Source organism: Ochotona princeps, chromosome 6, assembly GCF_030435755.1.
Source record: "Ochotona princeps isolate mOchPri1 chromosome 6, mOchPri1.hap1, whole genome shotgun sequence".
Classification (NCBI taxonomy): domain Eukaryota; kingdom Metazoa; phylum Chordata; class Mammalia; order Lagomorpha; family Ochotonidae; genus Ochotona; species Ochotona princeps.
The window spans coordinates 66,911,031-66,928,512 of NC_080837.1; the positions used below are offsets into that span (position 1 = coordinate 66,911,031).

General features: G+C 45.5%; 2 protein-coding genes across 2 annotated transcripts in view; both read right to left on the reverse strand.

Annotated features, from left to right (window-relative positions):
* Positions 1-1,379: 1,379 nt before the first annotated feature.
* DNAAF2 (dynein axonemal assembly factor 2) lies at positions 1,380-9,981 on the reverse strand. The gene is made up of 3 exons (XM_004584798.3): positions 8,131-9,981; positions 4,431-4,574; positions 1,380-2,156 (listed from the first exon to the last, which is right to left on the reverse strand). Exons 1-3 carry the CDS (start codon positions 9,979-9,981, stop codon positions 1,659-1,661), a joined length of 2,493 nt encoding a protein of 830 aa, XP_004584855.2. The 3' UTR covers positions 1,380-1,658.
* Positions 9,982-17,075: 7,094 nt separating this feature from the next.
* The window catches only part of POLE2 (DNA polymerase epsilon 2, accessory subunit), a 28,766-nt gene continuing 28,359 nt past the window's right edge, over positions 17,076-17,482 (reverse strand). Inside the window, exon 19 of the mRNA XM_058666389.1 lies at positions 17,076-17,153. Within this exon, the coding sequence (XP_058522372.1) occupies positions 17,135-17,153 (19 nt within the window). The 3' untranslated portion in view covers positions 17,076-17,134. The remainder of the gene's footprint in view (positions 17,154-17,482) is intronic.

The window sequence follows — 17,482 nt, forward strand, 5'->3', positions numbered from 1 at the left end:
TTCATATGGATGAGATAGTTCTGCTTTATGAGCTATTTTTATTCTACCCTCCAGGCTTCTCTAGTAGCAGATCTGTAAATGTAGATCAGGATGAACCACCAGGCTTTCTTGCCAGTTTTAGTACTTTGACCTGATGTCAACAGTTCAGAGGACTAAGCTTAGCGCGTGTTAGCTGGGGTTGGAACAGAAATAGGTCAAAGTAGTGATTAGATCAGCAAAGTTTAATTTTTTTTTTTTTTAATGTCCTGAAAATCTAAGAAACAATGACCCGGAATTTTAAAAATTCCTGGTTTAAAATTCTTATCATGTTCTGTGAAACAAAACATTGTGATATTTCAGTAATAACTTCCAAGGTTTTTTTTTTAAAAGATTCAATATTTTTATTGGAAAGGCAGATACATAGAGAGGAGAGACAGAACGACCTTCTGTGTGTTAGTTCACTCCCTAAGTGTCTGAAATGGCTAGAGCTGAGCCAATCCAAAGTCAGGAGCCAGGAGCTTCTTCAGGCCGCCCAGGTAGGTGCAGAGTCCCAAGGCTTTGGGCCGTCCTCAACTGCTTTCCCAAGCCACAAGCAGGGAGCTGGATGGGAAGTGGAGCAGCGAGATCACAAACTAGTGCCTATTGTAGGATCCCAGTGGATGCAAGGCAAGGATTCAGCCACTAGGTTATTGCACTGAGCCGCTTTTTTTTTTTTTTTTTTTTTTTGAGTTTTCGAAATCATTACTTAACCTCATTCGCTGTTTAAGGCACAGAACAATAAACTGTAGTTTTTGTGACAAGTACGGGAATAGTAATGCTGATTTTGGCATGTGTATGGGAATAGCTGGTGCAAAAAAAACCAAAATTTCATTCCATGTAATTGTTTACATTATTCATATTGGTTCGCAAAGTTCTAAGGGACCAGCATTGTGACACTGCAGGTTAATGAGGTAGTTAATGTGGTCGCTTGCTAAGGAAACGCCCCATTTTGGAGTGCTGGTTCCAATCCAGGCTACTTCACTTGCCAGCCAGCTTCCTGTCATGTGCCTGGGAAGGGAGCATGGATGGCCCTGTTACTTAAGCCCCTGCTCTCCATGTAAGAAACCAGGACAGGTTCATAGCTTCTGGCTTTTGCCTGGCCCCATGCAGATGTGGATATTGTGGCCACTGTGGATATATTTCTATCTCTCTCTCCATTGTTCTTTCAAAGAAAAAAAGCTGTATTTCAAGAATAAACCTTACAAAGACTTAAAAACAAATTGTACTCCCTCAGAAAGATACAGATATTTCTAGTTAAAACTGCATTTGTGAGAAGTACTCAGTGTGACAACTTTGTGAATATTTATTTTGAAACTTTATTGAAATAGTGGTCCGTAAAAGCAAAATTCAACAGAGATCTCTGTTGATAGAGGTTGTATGAAAAGTAAATGTTAACTCTCCATTACAAAAATATGCATGTATCATACAAATCACAAAATGTATCTTCATAATTAAGAGAAGTGTTTATAAACTTAAGGCAAAAAACATATCCAATTTCCCCATTAGATTGAAAATTGCAAATTTTACATTTGGTTGAATATCTTGAGTTTTAATGATTAACAAAAAAAAAAAAAAAACAACTCTTAAAAAGGTCTCCGCATTTGTTACTCCTAACCTTCAAATCCAAAAATTATTTAGAATTAATCTAAATCATACAGCAAGGAATTCTGGAAGCTGAATGCACAGTGAGTCACGTGATCTTTGATAATCTGCACACTGCCATCCTGCATATTGGTTTCCTTGATGCTGCCAAACTCTGGTGCACTGTGAACTGCAGTTGTGGTCGGTAGTGAAGAAAAGTGATTTCCGTGTATCTCTTTCTCTTCATTTATTACTGATGCCTTTGCATTATCTTTCTCCTCAACTGAATAAGCAGCACTTGTTTCTTTTAAAACTTGTGGTTCCGTTTTTGACTCAAGTTGCTGAGATTTCCCAAACATCATCTGCGAAACATCAAGAGGCTCTTCCTGTTCACTGGCAGTGGAACCACAGCTATCTATTTCTGGTGCTTTAACTGTTGTTGAATCCGTTGTACAAGTGCTAAAATGCTCTACATTTTCCTTTTCAGTTTGGTGACTTCCTTTATTGACTCTTTCTTCCTTTCCTTGAAGCTGATCAGAGTGACTACATTCTTGGATCTGTTGAGGGAAACAACGAATTATTTCTTTCCAAGAAGGGAAAATTCAAGTGTGGTATCCTGTGGAAAAAAGGTTTAAGTATCGTAAAAACCCTGGCAGGCCTGCATATGTGCTTCCAGGCTTCCCCTGATGTTGCCAGTAATTTGATAACAAGGAAAACCTGGCATTGATGTTTCAATTAAATTCTTCCTTTAATCTCTCAGCTTCATTATGTAAGTAACAAGTTTTTTATACTTGATCTTAGCCAAAAAGCCAAGAAGCTAGTAACAACGTTTTTATTAAAACCTATAAAACCCTTTAGCAGTCATGCCTATAATGGCATTATTGAATTACTGTCATTTAAGCGAACTTCCTCCATTTATATCAGTCAATTGTGCTGGTTACAGAATTATTTTTGCAGTTAATATTGAAGACCTAATGATCAAACTAGGCTGGTGTTGTGGTGCAACCCATTAGCCACTGCCTGCAATGCTGGCATCCCATATAAGCTCAGGTTCAAGTCTTAGGCTGTTCTACCTCAGATCCAAGCTCTCTGCTACTAGGAAATCCAGAAGGAGTTCCAGACTCCTGGCTTCAGCCTGGCTGAGCCCCAGCCATTGCAGCCATTTGGGTTTATCAGCAGATGTCTCTTCCTAAGTTGTTTTTGGCTGGTTTTTAAGTCACTCAGTTTTACACTCACCTTGAACAATATATTGGCAGTGGTTGTTAAATGGCTTTGTAAAAGGGGTTCAGTCTGTTAGAAGGAAGTTCATCCTGATCACTGCAATCACTAACTGAAAAAAATAAACTTTATTTTTTTAAAGGTCTATTTATTTTTATTGGCAAGTCAGATATACAGAGAGGAGGAGAGACAGAGAGAAAGATCATCCATCCAATGATTCACTCCCCAAGTGATTGCAACAGCTGGTGCTGTGCCAACCCAAAGCCAGGAACCAGGAACCTCTTCCAGGTCTCCCACATGGGTGCAGGGTCCCAAAGCTTTGGGCCGTCCTCGACTGCCTTCCCAGGACACAAGCAGAGAACTGGATGGAAAGTGGAGCTGCCGGGATTAGAACCGGCACCCATATGGGATCTCAGCGCGTTCAAGGCGAGGACTTTAGCCGCTGGGCCACCGCACCAGGCCCTGAAAAAACTAAATACTTTAAATAATACTTTATAATAAATACTTTAAAACTAAAACTTTAAATACAACTTGGAAAAATAACTTGAAGCACAATACTGGGATGTGTCAAAATTCATCATCACTAAGTCTAACCTTACTTAAATGACATAGTGCTCCCACATTAACATTCATCCACAGAAGAGGAGGACCACAAGGGGTGAAGAAACACACACCAGCACTATCAGGGAGGGAGAACGAGAAGAGGAAGAGGGCTAAACTTTTCAGAGAAACTGCAAAGTAACTTGTTACCCATTGGGCCAATTCCCCTACCTACAGGTTGGGTAAGATCTCTTCTTCCATCCAAACCCCACCCTCAGCCCAGTTTCCCATATTTTGGGGGCAAACTGCACCCTCCAATAGGAGCATAAAGTTTTATTTAGACGTCCCCATCCCAGGAATGGGGCTTATGGGTGTGAACAGTTGCCTGGCTGGCCGGGAACAGATTGCCCTCTCTTTTGCATCATGTGTTGCTCAGGCGCCATGTTGGGCTCCTAACAGGCAGGCGGCTGTATCACTTACGGACAATTCCCGTATCCCCACCCTTCAACAGCTTGCTCCCAGGTGCCCCTTCACCTCCTTCCAACCGACAGAGCATGATTACCAAAGGGTAGAGGCAACGTGAGAGCCACTCTCCACCTTTTTGAGCTCTTTGCCCCCCAAGCCACAAACTGCCTTTAAGTCTTCTACCACACTTAAGGACTCTAGGCAAGCATGCTGGGAAAGCAGGTCTTTAAAAAAAAAGGACTGGTGTGATGGCCTAGTGGCTAAATCCTCACCTTACCACAAAACCATCTACACAGGCTGGGCAAAGTGAGGCTAAGATGTCTGTCAATGTATTTACTAGGTGTCTTCATTTTCACTTTACTTCATTAAATCCCAAAATAACTGCAATGAAGAACAAAAAGTAGCTAAGGTTTAGGAAGTCTGAATACTCACCCAGAGACAAACCACGTCTTTTTTCCATTTTTAAATAATGGGAATTTTGTCAGTTTATCCATTCTTCTTAGGTACAGTTGTATCAAGACTGACCTATAAGTTTTTTTTTAACATTTATTTTTATTGAAAGGAAGATTTATAGAGGGAAGGAGATCTTCTTCTGATGAAACCCTTACCTTGGCATGAATTTGAATCTTATTATCATTAGCCTGAAGGACTTCAATTAATGGTGGAGTTAGTGGCATCATTGGTCTCACTGGAGAGTTCAGGACTTCTTCCAGAAACTCACTGACATTTTCTTCACTGACAAACAGCCTCTCCTAAAAAATAAAAAAAGATACCTTGCATCATAGGTTAGACTTGACACAGCTGGTTCATGCCCTGGCTGCTCTACTTTCCATCCAACTCTCTGCTTGTGGCCTGGGAAAGCAGTCAAGGACAGTCCAAAGCTTTGGGACCCTGCACCTGCGTGGGAGGCAAAGAAGCTCCTGGCTTCGGATCAGCTCAGTTCTGGTTGTTGCAGCCACTTGATGAGTGAACCAGCATAGATCTTTGTCTTTCCTTCTTCTCACTATAAATCTGCCTTTCCTATTAAACACAACCTTTTAAAAGTTATATTTTTAAAATGTGTTAGAATAAATTCCCTTTTTGGTTCAACTAGGAAAAAATTAAGGACAAGTTTCAAGTTATCTTCTTTTTAACAGCATTTGAACTTGTGAACATCTATCAAAAGTAAACCTTTAGAATCTTAAAACACATCAATCCAGAGCATTTCTACTGCTCATATTTCTGGACAATATGTTTACCTTTGTGTCACTGTCAAAAATCCACCACTTTAGTTTTTAATAAACCCATAACTTATAATGGAAATTGTTAAAATTAAAAGATTTGCCTTGTCATTCTAACAGCTGACTTTATTTTTATAGTAAAATAACATGTGGTCCTGAAGCTCTAGGAAAATTGTCAGGGGATAGTCAAGACTGCAATAAATACATTGGTTTTTTTGCATGTAAAATAGCAAATTTGATCTTGATAACCAAAAATTATCTTTACATTATGGTTCTTTTCATATAACGTGTATGATAATATATCCATTATAAATGCTTCAGTACTAATGTTTTGTTTTTAAAAATTTTATTTTTTATTGGAAAATCAGATTTACAGAGAGAAGGAGAAACAGAAAGATCTTCCATCTGCTGGTTCATCCCCCAAGTGGCCACAATGGCTAGAGCTGAGCTGACCCAAAGCCAGGAGCCTGGAGCTTCCGGGTCTCCCACGTGGGTGCAGGGTTCCAAGTCCATCCTCTACTGCTTTCCCAGGCCACAAACGGAGCTGAATGAAAGTGAAGCAGCCAGGATACAAACCGGCGTGCATATGGGATCTCGGCGCATGCAAGGCAAGGACTTTAATCACTGAACCATCACACCAGGTCCATTAAGAATGTTTTGTAAAATTCAATACTCAGAACCTGGTTCAATGATGGAAAATAAAAAAATCAGATATTTCGGTTTCATCAACAACCTTAGCAAATATGATAATAATTACACATCTATTTCAGACTTCAAAGATAAAATATACAGTTGACCTAATACTATTTTGGTCTAGCTTCTTTGCTAAAATGTTGGCGTACTAGAAAATCCTATTAAAATAGTTTTGAATTGGGCCCTGCAGCGTGGCCTAAAAGCTAAAGTCCTTGCCTTGAACACGCTGGGATCCCATGTGGGCGCTGGTTCTAATCCCAGCAGCTCCACTTCCCATCCAGCTCCCTGCTTGTGGCCTGGGAAAGCAGTGAAGGATGGCCCAATGCTTTGGGACCCTGCACCCGCGTGGGAGACCTGGAGGAAGTTCCTGGTTCTCGGCTTCGGATCGGCACAGCACCGGCCATTGTGCTCACTTAGGGAGTGAATCATTGGATCTTCCTCTCTGTCTCTCCTCCTCTATGTATATCTGACTTTGTAATGAAAAGAAATAAATCTTTTAAAAAAAATAGTTTTGAATAGAAATTGCTTACCCATAAAGTTTTCTTTCCACAGTGGCAGTTATTTTTGTACTTATTAAAACAATTACAGGAAAACGACTGCCCTTTGCTAAATTTCCCTCTTTTGATAATATAAACATACTCCATTTAGTATTCCCACAAAGTATCTTACCTAGCCTATTTTAGCATTCTTGGAGAGTTTCAAATTAACCACTTCTCATAGAGACCCAGCTCACAAAATAGTTATTAGAAGTGACTGGCAGGGCCCGGCGGCGTGGCCTAGCAACTAAAGTCCTCGCCTTGAATACACCGGGATCCCATATGGGCGCCAGTTCTAATCCCGGCAGCTCCACTTCCCATCCAGCTCCCTGCTTGTGGCCTGGGAAGGCAGTCAAGGACGGCCCAAAGCATTGGGACACTGCACCCGCGTGGGAGACCCGGAAGAGGTTCCTGGTTCCTGGCTTCAGATCGGCGCGCATCGGCCCTTTGCAGCTCACTTGGTGAGTGAATCATTGGACGGAAGATCCTCCTCTCTGTCTCTCCTCCTCTGTGTATATCTGGCTGTAATAAAAAAAAAAAATGAATAAATCTTTAAAAAAAAAAGTGACTGGCAAATAGTTTGACAGTTTAGAGACCACGGTCATGAAATTAGTTTCTAATATGTAATATATAATCAATTACTTTTGGTTCTGGGAACATAACTCTTGAATATGTTAAAAGAGGTTAAAGAAAGAGAAGTAGGCTTAGCCTGCTATACCATGGTGCCTGTGTCCTATAAGGGTTCTGATAGCATATTGGCTGCCCCACTTCTGATCCAGTTCCTTGCTTGTGGTCTGGGAAGGTGGTAGAGGCTGGCCCAAGACCTTGGCACCTGCACCTACCTACATGGGAGACTCGGAGGAAGCTCCTGGTTCCCAGCTTCAGAACACCTCAGTTCTGGCTGTTGAAGCCATTTAGGAAGTGGACCGGTGGATGGAAGATCTCTCTATATATAACTATCCCCCCTCATAGAAACAAGTTTTAAAATCTACATCAAACTAAAAAAAAAAAACCTACATAAAACTTAAATACGAAACTACTGTTTATTATTGATTTCCAAGTCTTTAAAACTTCAAAGTTTAAGTAGTTTTTTTCAATTTGTCAATATTTACGTAGTCCTGATTGTGAAATTCAGGAATCTTAATAACCTAGAAAGTACAGATGAGCGTAACTACAAGAGAGAACATACTAAGAGGCTCATTCCAAGGATGAGCTGAGTAAAATGGTCATGCTCGACTGTTCACGCTTCTGTCCTGAAGAGGGCAGCCGAGCAGAGGTGTTCAGTTCAGCAGCTACCACACCTCCTTAAGCCAGCTGGAGTTAAATGATTTACGTGGGAGGCACCTTAAGTCCACCAAAGCTCACATCAGAAGATTAAAAACCCTTTCAAAATTCTTGACTGGAGTCAGGAGGCTTCATATAACCGGTCTGGAACGAGATTTAAGGTTAAACTTGTTTTCCCACATGAAAACTGTACGGCACTGGCTAAGATGGTTTCCCTCGTTGAAGCACAAACCCAGCTGAAAAAGCAGAGCTGCAGCCCTTTCCCCAGGGGGAAGTGACGCGTTGCTCAAGTCTGCAAGTCACCCAGAATCCATCCCCTCCTTCGCAGTCAGGGGACCCAGGAAGAAAAAGCTCTGTTCCCAAATCTATGCAGGCATCACAGGGGATGCGGGCACTTACCAAAAAAAAAAAAAAAAAAAAATCTATATGCATGCTCTTTCAACACGGTTATCAATTTCTAGTTTTACAGAAAAACTAAGGCTCAGTTTGTTTCAGAAGAAATTGAGAAAACAATTAGCAAATGTTGAAAATGACATGAAACATTTCCAACCTCAAGACTCTAAAAGAACTGTTACCTCCAAAGATTGGTCGTTTAAACCACAATACCACTCTCTCCAGTGCCCATAGCTTCCTGGAGCTTTGGCTAGCTCTATCACGGCATTGTCCGAGGAAACGCTAACCACCGGTTCTTCGACACTCAATTGATTCTCTGGAGCAAATTGCAAAGAGAAGGAATAAACTAATTCTTGCGCGCAGAAGCACAGTTTGTACCCGAGGGGACTCAAATCCCCTTGAAGACTCTGAGGTTGGATCCGCGGCACGTGAACCAGCAGGGTCAAGGTCTCCTCATCCTGATTACACTGCAGGGGAGGGCACCGAGGTCCCCTTCTCTCGGGGGCGGAACCTCTCATGGCTGGCTCGCCTGGCTCGCCTGGCTCGCCTGGCTCGCCTGGCTCGCGGCCCATGTCCGGCCGGCACGTGCGGGTCTCCACGCCGAGATCTCCGCCTGCACCTCCTCTTCCAGAGGACTCCTCCCCGTCAAGGTCCAGAACTGAGGGACCTGGGGGCTCTCCGCCGCCGGCCCCCGGCGAACTTCCAGCTCCGCCGGGCGGGGACTCCGGACATCCGTCCAAGTCCCGATCCTTGGGCTCCCGGAGGAGCGTCTCTTCAGCACCCGAAACCACCTCGGGAAAGTCGGGGATAGTGACCCCGACGCCCGCAGCGCCAGCTCCACAGGAATCCGGATCCCCGTCTGCGGCGGGAACACCGGCCAGTCCCGCCTCCTCCCGGCGAGCGGAAGCGCAGAGCGCGCCGTCAGTTCCGGTCGCACTGGAGTCCTCTTCCGGCGCGGTGGCGGACTCTCGGCGCGCAGCGGGGTTCACCACGGGCAGCGTGACGACCAGCTGCCGCCGCGCCTTGAGGAACTGCGCTCGGCCGCGGCTGTCGTCCACCGGGTAAGGGAGCGAGAGGCGCAGGCGGTAGTCAGGCTTCCGCGAGTCCAGGCTCAGCAGCTTGCCCGTCACCTCCAGCGCCGCCTGCTCGGCCGAGCGCAACAGCGGCAGCTCGATGGTGACCACCAGCTCGTGGGGCACCGGGCTCGGGGCCGAGTCCCTGGAGCAGCGGTAATCCTGGAGGTCCACGTGGTGCCGCTGCACCACGCTGCAGCGAGGCTCGGTGGGCGCCGTCTCCCGGGACGGGGAGGGGGCCCTGGGCGGAGCGCCGGCCGAGCGCCCTGGCGGTGCCGGGTAGCTGTAGGGGTACGGGAAGGCCTGCAGAGGGTCGTCCTGATCCCCCTCGGGCCCGAGAGGGGCGCCCTCAGGCAGGGGCGTCCGCAGCACGGCGGCCTCCGGGGTGCCCTTGTACTTGGTCTTCAGGATCTTGGCATTCCTGCGGTCCAGCTTGACGCCGAACTGCTTCTCGACGGCCTCCAGGGCCGTGGCGTCCAGCATATGGCGGAAGCGCTCGTGGCGCCGGGCCAGCGCCAGTGCGTCCGGGTGAAAGACCACGTCGTAGACAGTGTAGCGGGTGCCTGTGGGCCCCGCGTACTCGCGGCCCGGCGCCAGGCTGTAGGGCAGGGCCCAGTGGCTACCAGGCGCTTCGCCCCCGGTTCCCGGTCGGCTGCTGGGCGCGCCCACCAGTGCGTTGCTGCACACATTCACGAAGCAGCGCCGCGTCCCATCCAGGCTGGTGCGCAACACGTGGCCCGGCTGCGGGTGCACGAACCGCACGTCCACCCCGCGCTCTCGCTCCAGCGCGGTGATCTCCGCCTCATACAGACGCCTGTTCTCGGGGTCGGTGAGCTGCTCGGTGTACTCGGAGAACATTCGGCGGAATTCCGGGTCCTGGAAGGCGGAGGTGAGCCTCTGGACCTCCTCTCCGCTCAGGTCCAAGTCCTCCAGCCTCGAGGAGCCTGTCCCTTTGGCCATGCTGCCCCGCAGTTCGTCACACTCACACCGCGGCACTCCGTGAGGAAGAGGGACCCGGTGTGGGAGGCGCCTAGCCAGATCTCCAGTCCACCCTGCGAGAGGCGGCCACTGTAGTAACGGCTATGTCTGCGCGCCTGCTTGTTGCCATAGTGACGCCAACGCCAAAGGGGGGAGGGGCAGGAGGCAAGACGGCGGCCTGGAAAGGCCAGAAATAGCTTCTGGGTTTCAACCAACCCTTCCTTTTTGTGATTTTTTTTTTTTAATGTATGTTGTCCCACTGATTCTTTAAGTTTCCCATCCCATTACTTACAAGAACTCAATCTTAAGTGTGACCAAATTGCAAGTATATGACATGGCACCTGTCAAAAATGGCAAGAGATTTTGGTGTTTTTTTGTGTGTTTTTTTTTAAATTGCATTTCCTCAGAATGGGAGTAGGATTTTCAGATGTGTGCACGGTTTTTGATTGAATTATTTGGAGTTGGTCCTATAGAGTTGTTAGAGTCCGGGCTAAAGTCCCGGGACGTCAAGGTGCGAGCTAGCCACCTCCAGAGAACGACAGAGCCTCGCTGGTAACGCAAACAGCAAACAGAGTTTATTGTTGGCAGCATGCTGGGGCCAGACTGCACTTGGGGCATGCAGGCCAGCCAAGCAGGCCGAACAAGCCCAAGACAGAAAATCATACAGGCCCTTTTGGGCTGGGAAATACATCAAAAGTAACAACCTTAGACATGTTAGTTTTTTATGGCCTTCAGGCACAGGGAGCCTGGTTCCCATACCCACTATCTTTATGGCTCATCCCATTCTCACACCCTTATCTTCCTCCTATTCCTGGGACCCGAGAAGAATTGCACCCTTGCCCCCCCCCCCCCCCGCGCCCCCGCACTTGGATTCACAAAGTTGCAGGGCAGCAAAGAACAGATTTATCACTAAAGCGGAATCCTCCCGAAGTCCAGGTGCCTCCTGGCCTAGCAAAGTAGCAGTTTCTTCAGCACAAGGGTATCTCACACTGCCCAACAAAAACATTCCGTTCTAGCATTCTAATTTACTATCATAGCATTTACCTGTACTCTAACAGAGTGTATTCGAGGCAATGTCATTTATCCCAGAACTTTAGGAGTAACTACAAACAGCGGAAGAGTGGAGTTAACTTTATGTTGGAATTTTATGTAGCCTTTCAAAATGATCTCATATAAGTGTATTTATGTACTGTTGTTTAACAATTGATGGGTAATTTAGTGATCATTTTCTACTCTGGGCAGTATGTAGCACAACTAATGTCATCACCTCCTTGCCAAGATTCTTCCCAGGTTTAAGTTTATTCTTAGATTTATTTATTCGAAAGTCACATACACAGAGAGGAGAGCAAAGAGAGGTCTTACTACCCAGTGGTTCGCTCTCCAGATGGCCGTGATGGAGCTGTGCCAGGCCAAAGCCAGGAGTTTCATCCAGATCTCCCATAAGTGGCAGGAACCGTTTAAGTCATTCTCTCCTGCCTTCTAAGCATTGGTAGGGTGCTGGGTCCGAAGTGGAGCAGCTGGGACACGAACCAGTGTCCATGTGGGATGCTGAAGTCACAGGCAGCAATTCTGCTGGCTGCACCACTGCACCGGCCCCTCTGTTCAACTTCTAGGCAGAAATGACCCAATGCTGGGACTCTTGTCTGTCTGTCTCTCTTTCTGTCTCTCTCTTTCTGTCTCTCCCTGTATTCTCCCCTAATCAAATGCTTGCACTCAAAATGCACATACCTCAGGTTCTGAATTCCAGACCTCTGGAATAAATGCAGCTGTCCATTTGAGGTCTCCATTTGAATATAATCCTTAAGTGTCAGTCTTACAATGACAGGAAACAGCCCATGAGGCTTCTCCTTTCCCAAATCATGATAGCATTCAAAGGTGACTGCCCCCTCCAACAAAGCTTTTTCTCCGGGTTTGCAGAACACCAAGCTCACCTGTCTCTTCTTTTATGGCTCTACTGTCAGTTCTATAAATGTGGGAGTCACTCAAGACTATGCTTATCAGCCCTCTGAGCTAACTGTACTCTTTTTTCTTAAAGATTTATTTATTTTTATTGCAAAATCAGATATACGGAGAGGAGTAGAGACGGAGAGGAAGATCCTCCGTCCGATGATTCACTCCCCAAGTGAGCCACAACAGCTGGTGCTGCACCAATCCGAAGCCGGGAACCTGGAACCTCTTCCAGGTCTCCCACGTGGGTGCAGGGTCCCAAGGCTTTGGGCTGTCCTCTACTGCCTTCCCAGGCCACAAGCAGGGAGCTGGATGGGAAGTGGAGCTGCCGGGATTAGAACCGGCGCCTATATGGGATCCCGGTGTATTCAAGGCGAGGACTTTAGTTGCTAGGCCACCAGCCGGGCCCGCTAACTGTACTCTTAAAATTTATACAATGAGGCTGGTGTTGTGGCTTAGTGCGTTAACCCACTATCTGCAAAAAAAAAAATCAGCATCTCATATAGGCGCTGGTTCAAGGCCTAGGTGCTCCACTTTGAATCTAGCTCCCTGTTCATGTGCCTGGGAAAACAGAGAATGGCCCAAATTATTGGGCCCTTGAACCCACAGGGGAGATCTGAAAGAAGTCCAGGAGCCTGGATCTGAGCTGGCATAGCCCCAGCTGCTGGGGCAGTTTGAGGAGTGAGCCAGCAAGAGGAAGATCTTGTTTCTGCCTCTCTTTGACTCATCTTAACAAGCATTTTTTTAAAAGAAGGGTATAAGATGCAAAATAATACATATATTATGATTCTTTAATAGACAGATCTCAGCTAAATAAATATGTTCAAACTAGGCTATACAGCTTATTTGTCAAGTAGGTAAAGTAATACCTTCCACTAATTTTTTTAAAGAAGTTAAAGGAAATGACAGGCTTGTGGTGGCCCTTTTCAGGTACCATGGGTGTTTGTGATTGGTAGAGAACATGCGAAGTGGAAATGAGCTCTCTCATTCTCCTAACAGTTTTTTAATAGCCCTCATCTTCTGGTTTACTCTGCAAATGCCTCTAAGCTAACGCAAGAGCCCACGTTGGGCACTTTATGTAGATTTTCCATGTGGGTGGCAGAAACCCGATTACTGGAGCCAGTGTCGCTGCCTCCGAGGTTCTGAGTTACAGGAAGCCCTGGCAGTCTGAGGTCTGCTCAGGCCGTCACCAGTCACGGGCTCCTGTGCCTGTCCTGCCCCACACTTCAGACCGCGGATTCCTTCCTCAGCTCTGCACAGGGCCGGTGCTCACTCCTGCCTTTGCTGACTCACTGCTTGCTTGTGGCAGCTGGCGGGTGATAACAGCTTGATCTCACTCTACCTCATCAGGTACAAGTGTATCCTGTCTTTGTAGCCACTAACTGAGGCTAAAAAGATCTCAAAACACCTCAACTTTAATTACAGAAGCAGTTTCTTTTAAAAGAGTAAGGGGTACTTTTATCTGATTTTTTTTAAATTAAGATTGATTTTTATTAGAAAGTAGATATGCATAGAGAAGAGACAGGGGAAGATCCTCCATCCGCCGATTCACTCCCCAGGTGGCCGCAATGGCCAGAGCTGAGTCGAGCCAATCTGAACCCAGGAGGCAGGAGTGTCTTCCAGGCCTCCCTCACAGGTGCAGGGTCCCAAGGCTTTGGGCCATCCTTGAGTGCTTTCCCAGGGCACAAGCAGGGAGCTGGATGGGAAATGGGCCGCAGGGATTAGAACCGGTAAAATATGGGATCCCAGCGCTTGCAAGGCAAGGAGTTTAGTTTCTAGGCTACTGTGCCAGGCCCTATCTGATTTTTTTTTTTTTAAGATTTATTTTATTTGGAAAGTTATAAAGAGAAATCTTTCATCTCCTGGGCCATTTTGCAAATGCTGCAATGGCTGAGGCTTGGCCTGATTGAAGCCAGGAGCCAGGTTCCATCCGTGCTCAAGAGGGTAGCAGTGACCCATACATACATTAGGCCATCTTCCACTACTTTCCCAGGCACATTAGCAGGGAACTGGTTTGAAGAGACCCGGAAGAAGCTTCGGGCTCCTGGCTATGGATCGGCTCAGCTCCAGCCGTTGTGGCCACTTGGGCAGTGAATCATCAGCTGGAAGATTTTCCTCTCTCTGTGTCTGTATATCTGACTTTCCAATAAAAAAATAAATCTTTTTAAAAAATTATGCCTTTATTTCATCTAAGCTTCAGTTTTTCTAGACTTTCTTTTAAGGTTTAAATAAATCTTTAAAAATGGGTGGGAAGTGGAGCAGCTAGGATACAAACCGGCCTCCAAATGGGATCCCAGTGCGTGCAACGCAAGCAGGCAGCCTCTAGCCTACCGGGCCAGCTCTAGACTATTCTTTAAATTAAACATCATCAACTCCTGCTCTTCTATAATTGGAACCCTTTTGATACTAGCAAATTTTCCATCTTCATTTCACATAGCAACATTGCCACTTTCTCCTTTCTACATCACAACATTCAGATTAAAACTCTTGAGGACTTTCTCCTTCACTGTAGCCATGTTCAAAGTCAGTAGAACTCCTGCTGTGGCCTGGGAAAACAGTGAAGGATTGCCTAAAGCTTTGGGATTCTGTCCCCACGTGGGAGACCCACAAGAGGCTCCTGGCGTCAGATCAGCTCAGCTGCAGCCATTGCAGCCACTTGGGGAGGGAACCAGTGGGCAGGTACATCTTCTGCCTGTAAAATCTGCCTTTCCAATAAAAACAAATCTTAAGAAAAAGCCAGCACTTGGGATCCTTTCTCATAATGCATGGACTGACTCCTAGTGTCTCTTCCAATCCAGCTCTTGTTAATGTGCACCCTGGGGGAGCAGCACATGATGCCTCAAATACCTGGTTTCCTGATATATACATGGGAGATGCAGATGGAGTTCCAGACTTCTGGCTTTGGTCTGGCCCAGCCCCAGGTATCATAGGCATTTGAAGAGTGAACCAGTGTATGAAAGATATCTCTGTCTCACTGCTGGTTTTCATACATTTGAAAAGGAAGAACCATGTATAGTCTAGGCTCTTTACACAATTTGTTAAGCTTTTTAAAAAATTATTAAAATTAGGGGGCCCGGCTCAGTAGCCTAGCAGCTAAAGTCCTCGCGTTGCACACCAGGATCCCATATGGGTACCAGTTCTAATGCCAGCAGCCCCACTTCCCATCCAGGTCCCTGCTTGTGGCCTGGGAAAACAGTCGAAGACGGCCCAAAGCCTTGGGACCTTGCACCCGTGTAGGAGACCCGGAAGAAGCTCCTGGCTCCTGGCTTTGGAATGGTGCAGCTCTGGCTGTTGTGGTCACTTGGGGAGTGAATCATCACATGAAAGATCTTCCTCTCTGTATATCTAACTTTCCAATAAAAATAAAATAAAATGAAAATCTGGAATGGGTCAAGTGTCTGGAGCCAGGAGCTCCACCCAGGTCTCCGACATGGGCAGCAGGGGTCCATACATCTGAGTGCTAGCCCACAGTATGTCTTTATACATATCTGCATATTTCATTAAAGGCTGTAGGAAACTTTTCTGTAAAGCTTTATGAAGCGTATCATGTTATAATTTAGCGTCAGAATTTCTTAAGATACAAATTCAAGATCTTTTTTTTTTTTTAAAGATTTATTCATTTTATTACAGCCAGATATACACAGAGGAGGAGAGACAGAGAGGAAGATCTTCCGTCCGATGATTCACTCCCCAAGTGACCCGCAACGGCCGGTGCTGGGCCGATCCGAAGCCGGGAACCTGGAACCTCTTCCGGGTCTCCCACGTGGGTGCAGGGTCCCAATGCATTGGGCCGTCCTCAACTGCTTTCCCAGGCCACAAGCAGGGAGCTGGATGGGAAGTGGAGCTGCCGGGATTAGAACTGGCGCCCATATGGGATCCCGCCGTGTACAAGGTGAGGACTTTAGTTGCTAGGCCACGCCGCCGGGCCCAAGATCATTCTAAAGTTCATGTTAAGTTTATTTTAACTTAATGTCAAAATTACATAAAATGGGTTAGGATTCCAAGAAAGCTGAAGAGGGAGCAGACTTGTGGATTTTGATGATGGACTCGAGTGGAGAAGCAGAGGAAGTGTATCTCCAGAGGAAGATGCTGGAGATCCTTCAAAAGCAACATTTGGGACAGCAGAGATACTGTGCAGACGTGTGGCCTCGGAAGCCATACAGCAGACAGCGAGAGCCAGGTCTGGGGGCAGGCCAGGCCAAGCCAAACTGCAGCACCCACTTGCATACAAGAAAGCTGGGCCTGGGGCAGGTCTAGTAGGAGTGGTTAGGGGTCTCCCCAACTAGGCAGCAACACCCACTCACACATCTGAGAGCCAGGTTAGGGGAGAAATTCAAATGGATAACAGACATGAAAAAATACTAAAGTTTTCTAGCAGGGAAATGCAAGTAAAAACCACATTGAGGTTCTTCCTAATCTCAATGGGAATGGCCATTATAAAGAAATTAAACCATAAATGCTGGCTAGAATGTAAACTAGTTCAAGCACTATGGAGATTCCTCAGACATCTGAACCTAGATTTACTATATAACCCACCCAGCCCACTTCTGGGAAATATATCCAAAAGAAATGAAATATGCATATGTGAGCTGCCCGTACAACAACTAAGATGTGGAATCAACCCAGATGCTTATCAACTGATAAAATGCAGTATATACCCCCAAATGGAATACTACTCAGCCATAAAAAGTGAAATCTTATCATTTGCAACAAAACAGACACAGCTAGAAACCATTCTAAGTCCTAAAGACAAATTCCAGTGCTCTATGACCTGTGAAAACTGACACACAGTGCTCTAAGATTAGCAATATGGGCAACTAACTGCTGTATAGAGCAAATGGCTCTTCTGCTGAGTAATGATAGCATTTCTGTTGTTATTTTTGTTTACTTATACTAATATGTAGTTTTATTTTTTTTTCTTTCTCTGTTTGCTATGTCATGATACCTTTAAATGTTGGGAAGTTAAGCCTGTTACTATGAAGCAAATGAATTTGCTATTTTAATAATTTGGAGAAAAGTAATAAAGGGGGAATTAAAGGGGAAGGAAAAACCATTTATTTACAAATCTGTATTATGTAAAATGTGAAATTACTCATTTTATGTAAATTAAAAATAACAAAAGCTGAAGCAAAAATTCCATCAAGTAGAACATGTTGAATTCTGTTTCTTCAGATGGGCTTTAAGAATCTCAAAAGCCTTGAAGCTTGCTGAAAATAGAAACAAAAATCACTAAGTTACATATTATAGAAACCTGGATTTTGTACATTTCTTAATATTTAGTTGCAGTTTTTCTTAAAAAACATTAGTGCAGGCATATTATTCAAAGTTCAGTAGGGGGTCCTAAAAATAGCCTTACACCCCATTTCTGCCCCTGAAAACAAGTAAACAGAAAATATAGTGTAATCAAAGAAGGGGGGGAAAAAACCTCATATAACCACATATATATGTGGGCTTGGGCTTTTTTTTTTTAAAGATTTATTCATTTTATTACAGCCAGATATACACAGAGGAAGCTCTTCCGTCCGATGATTCACCC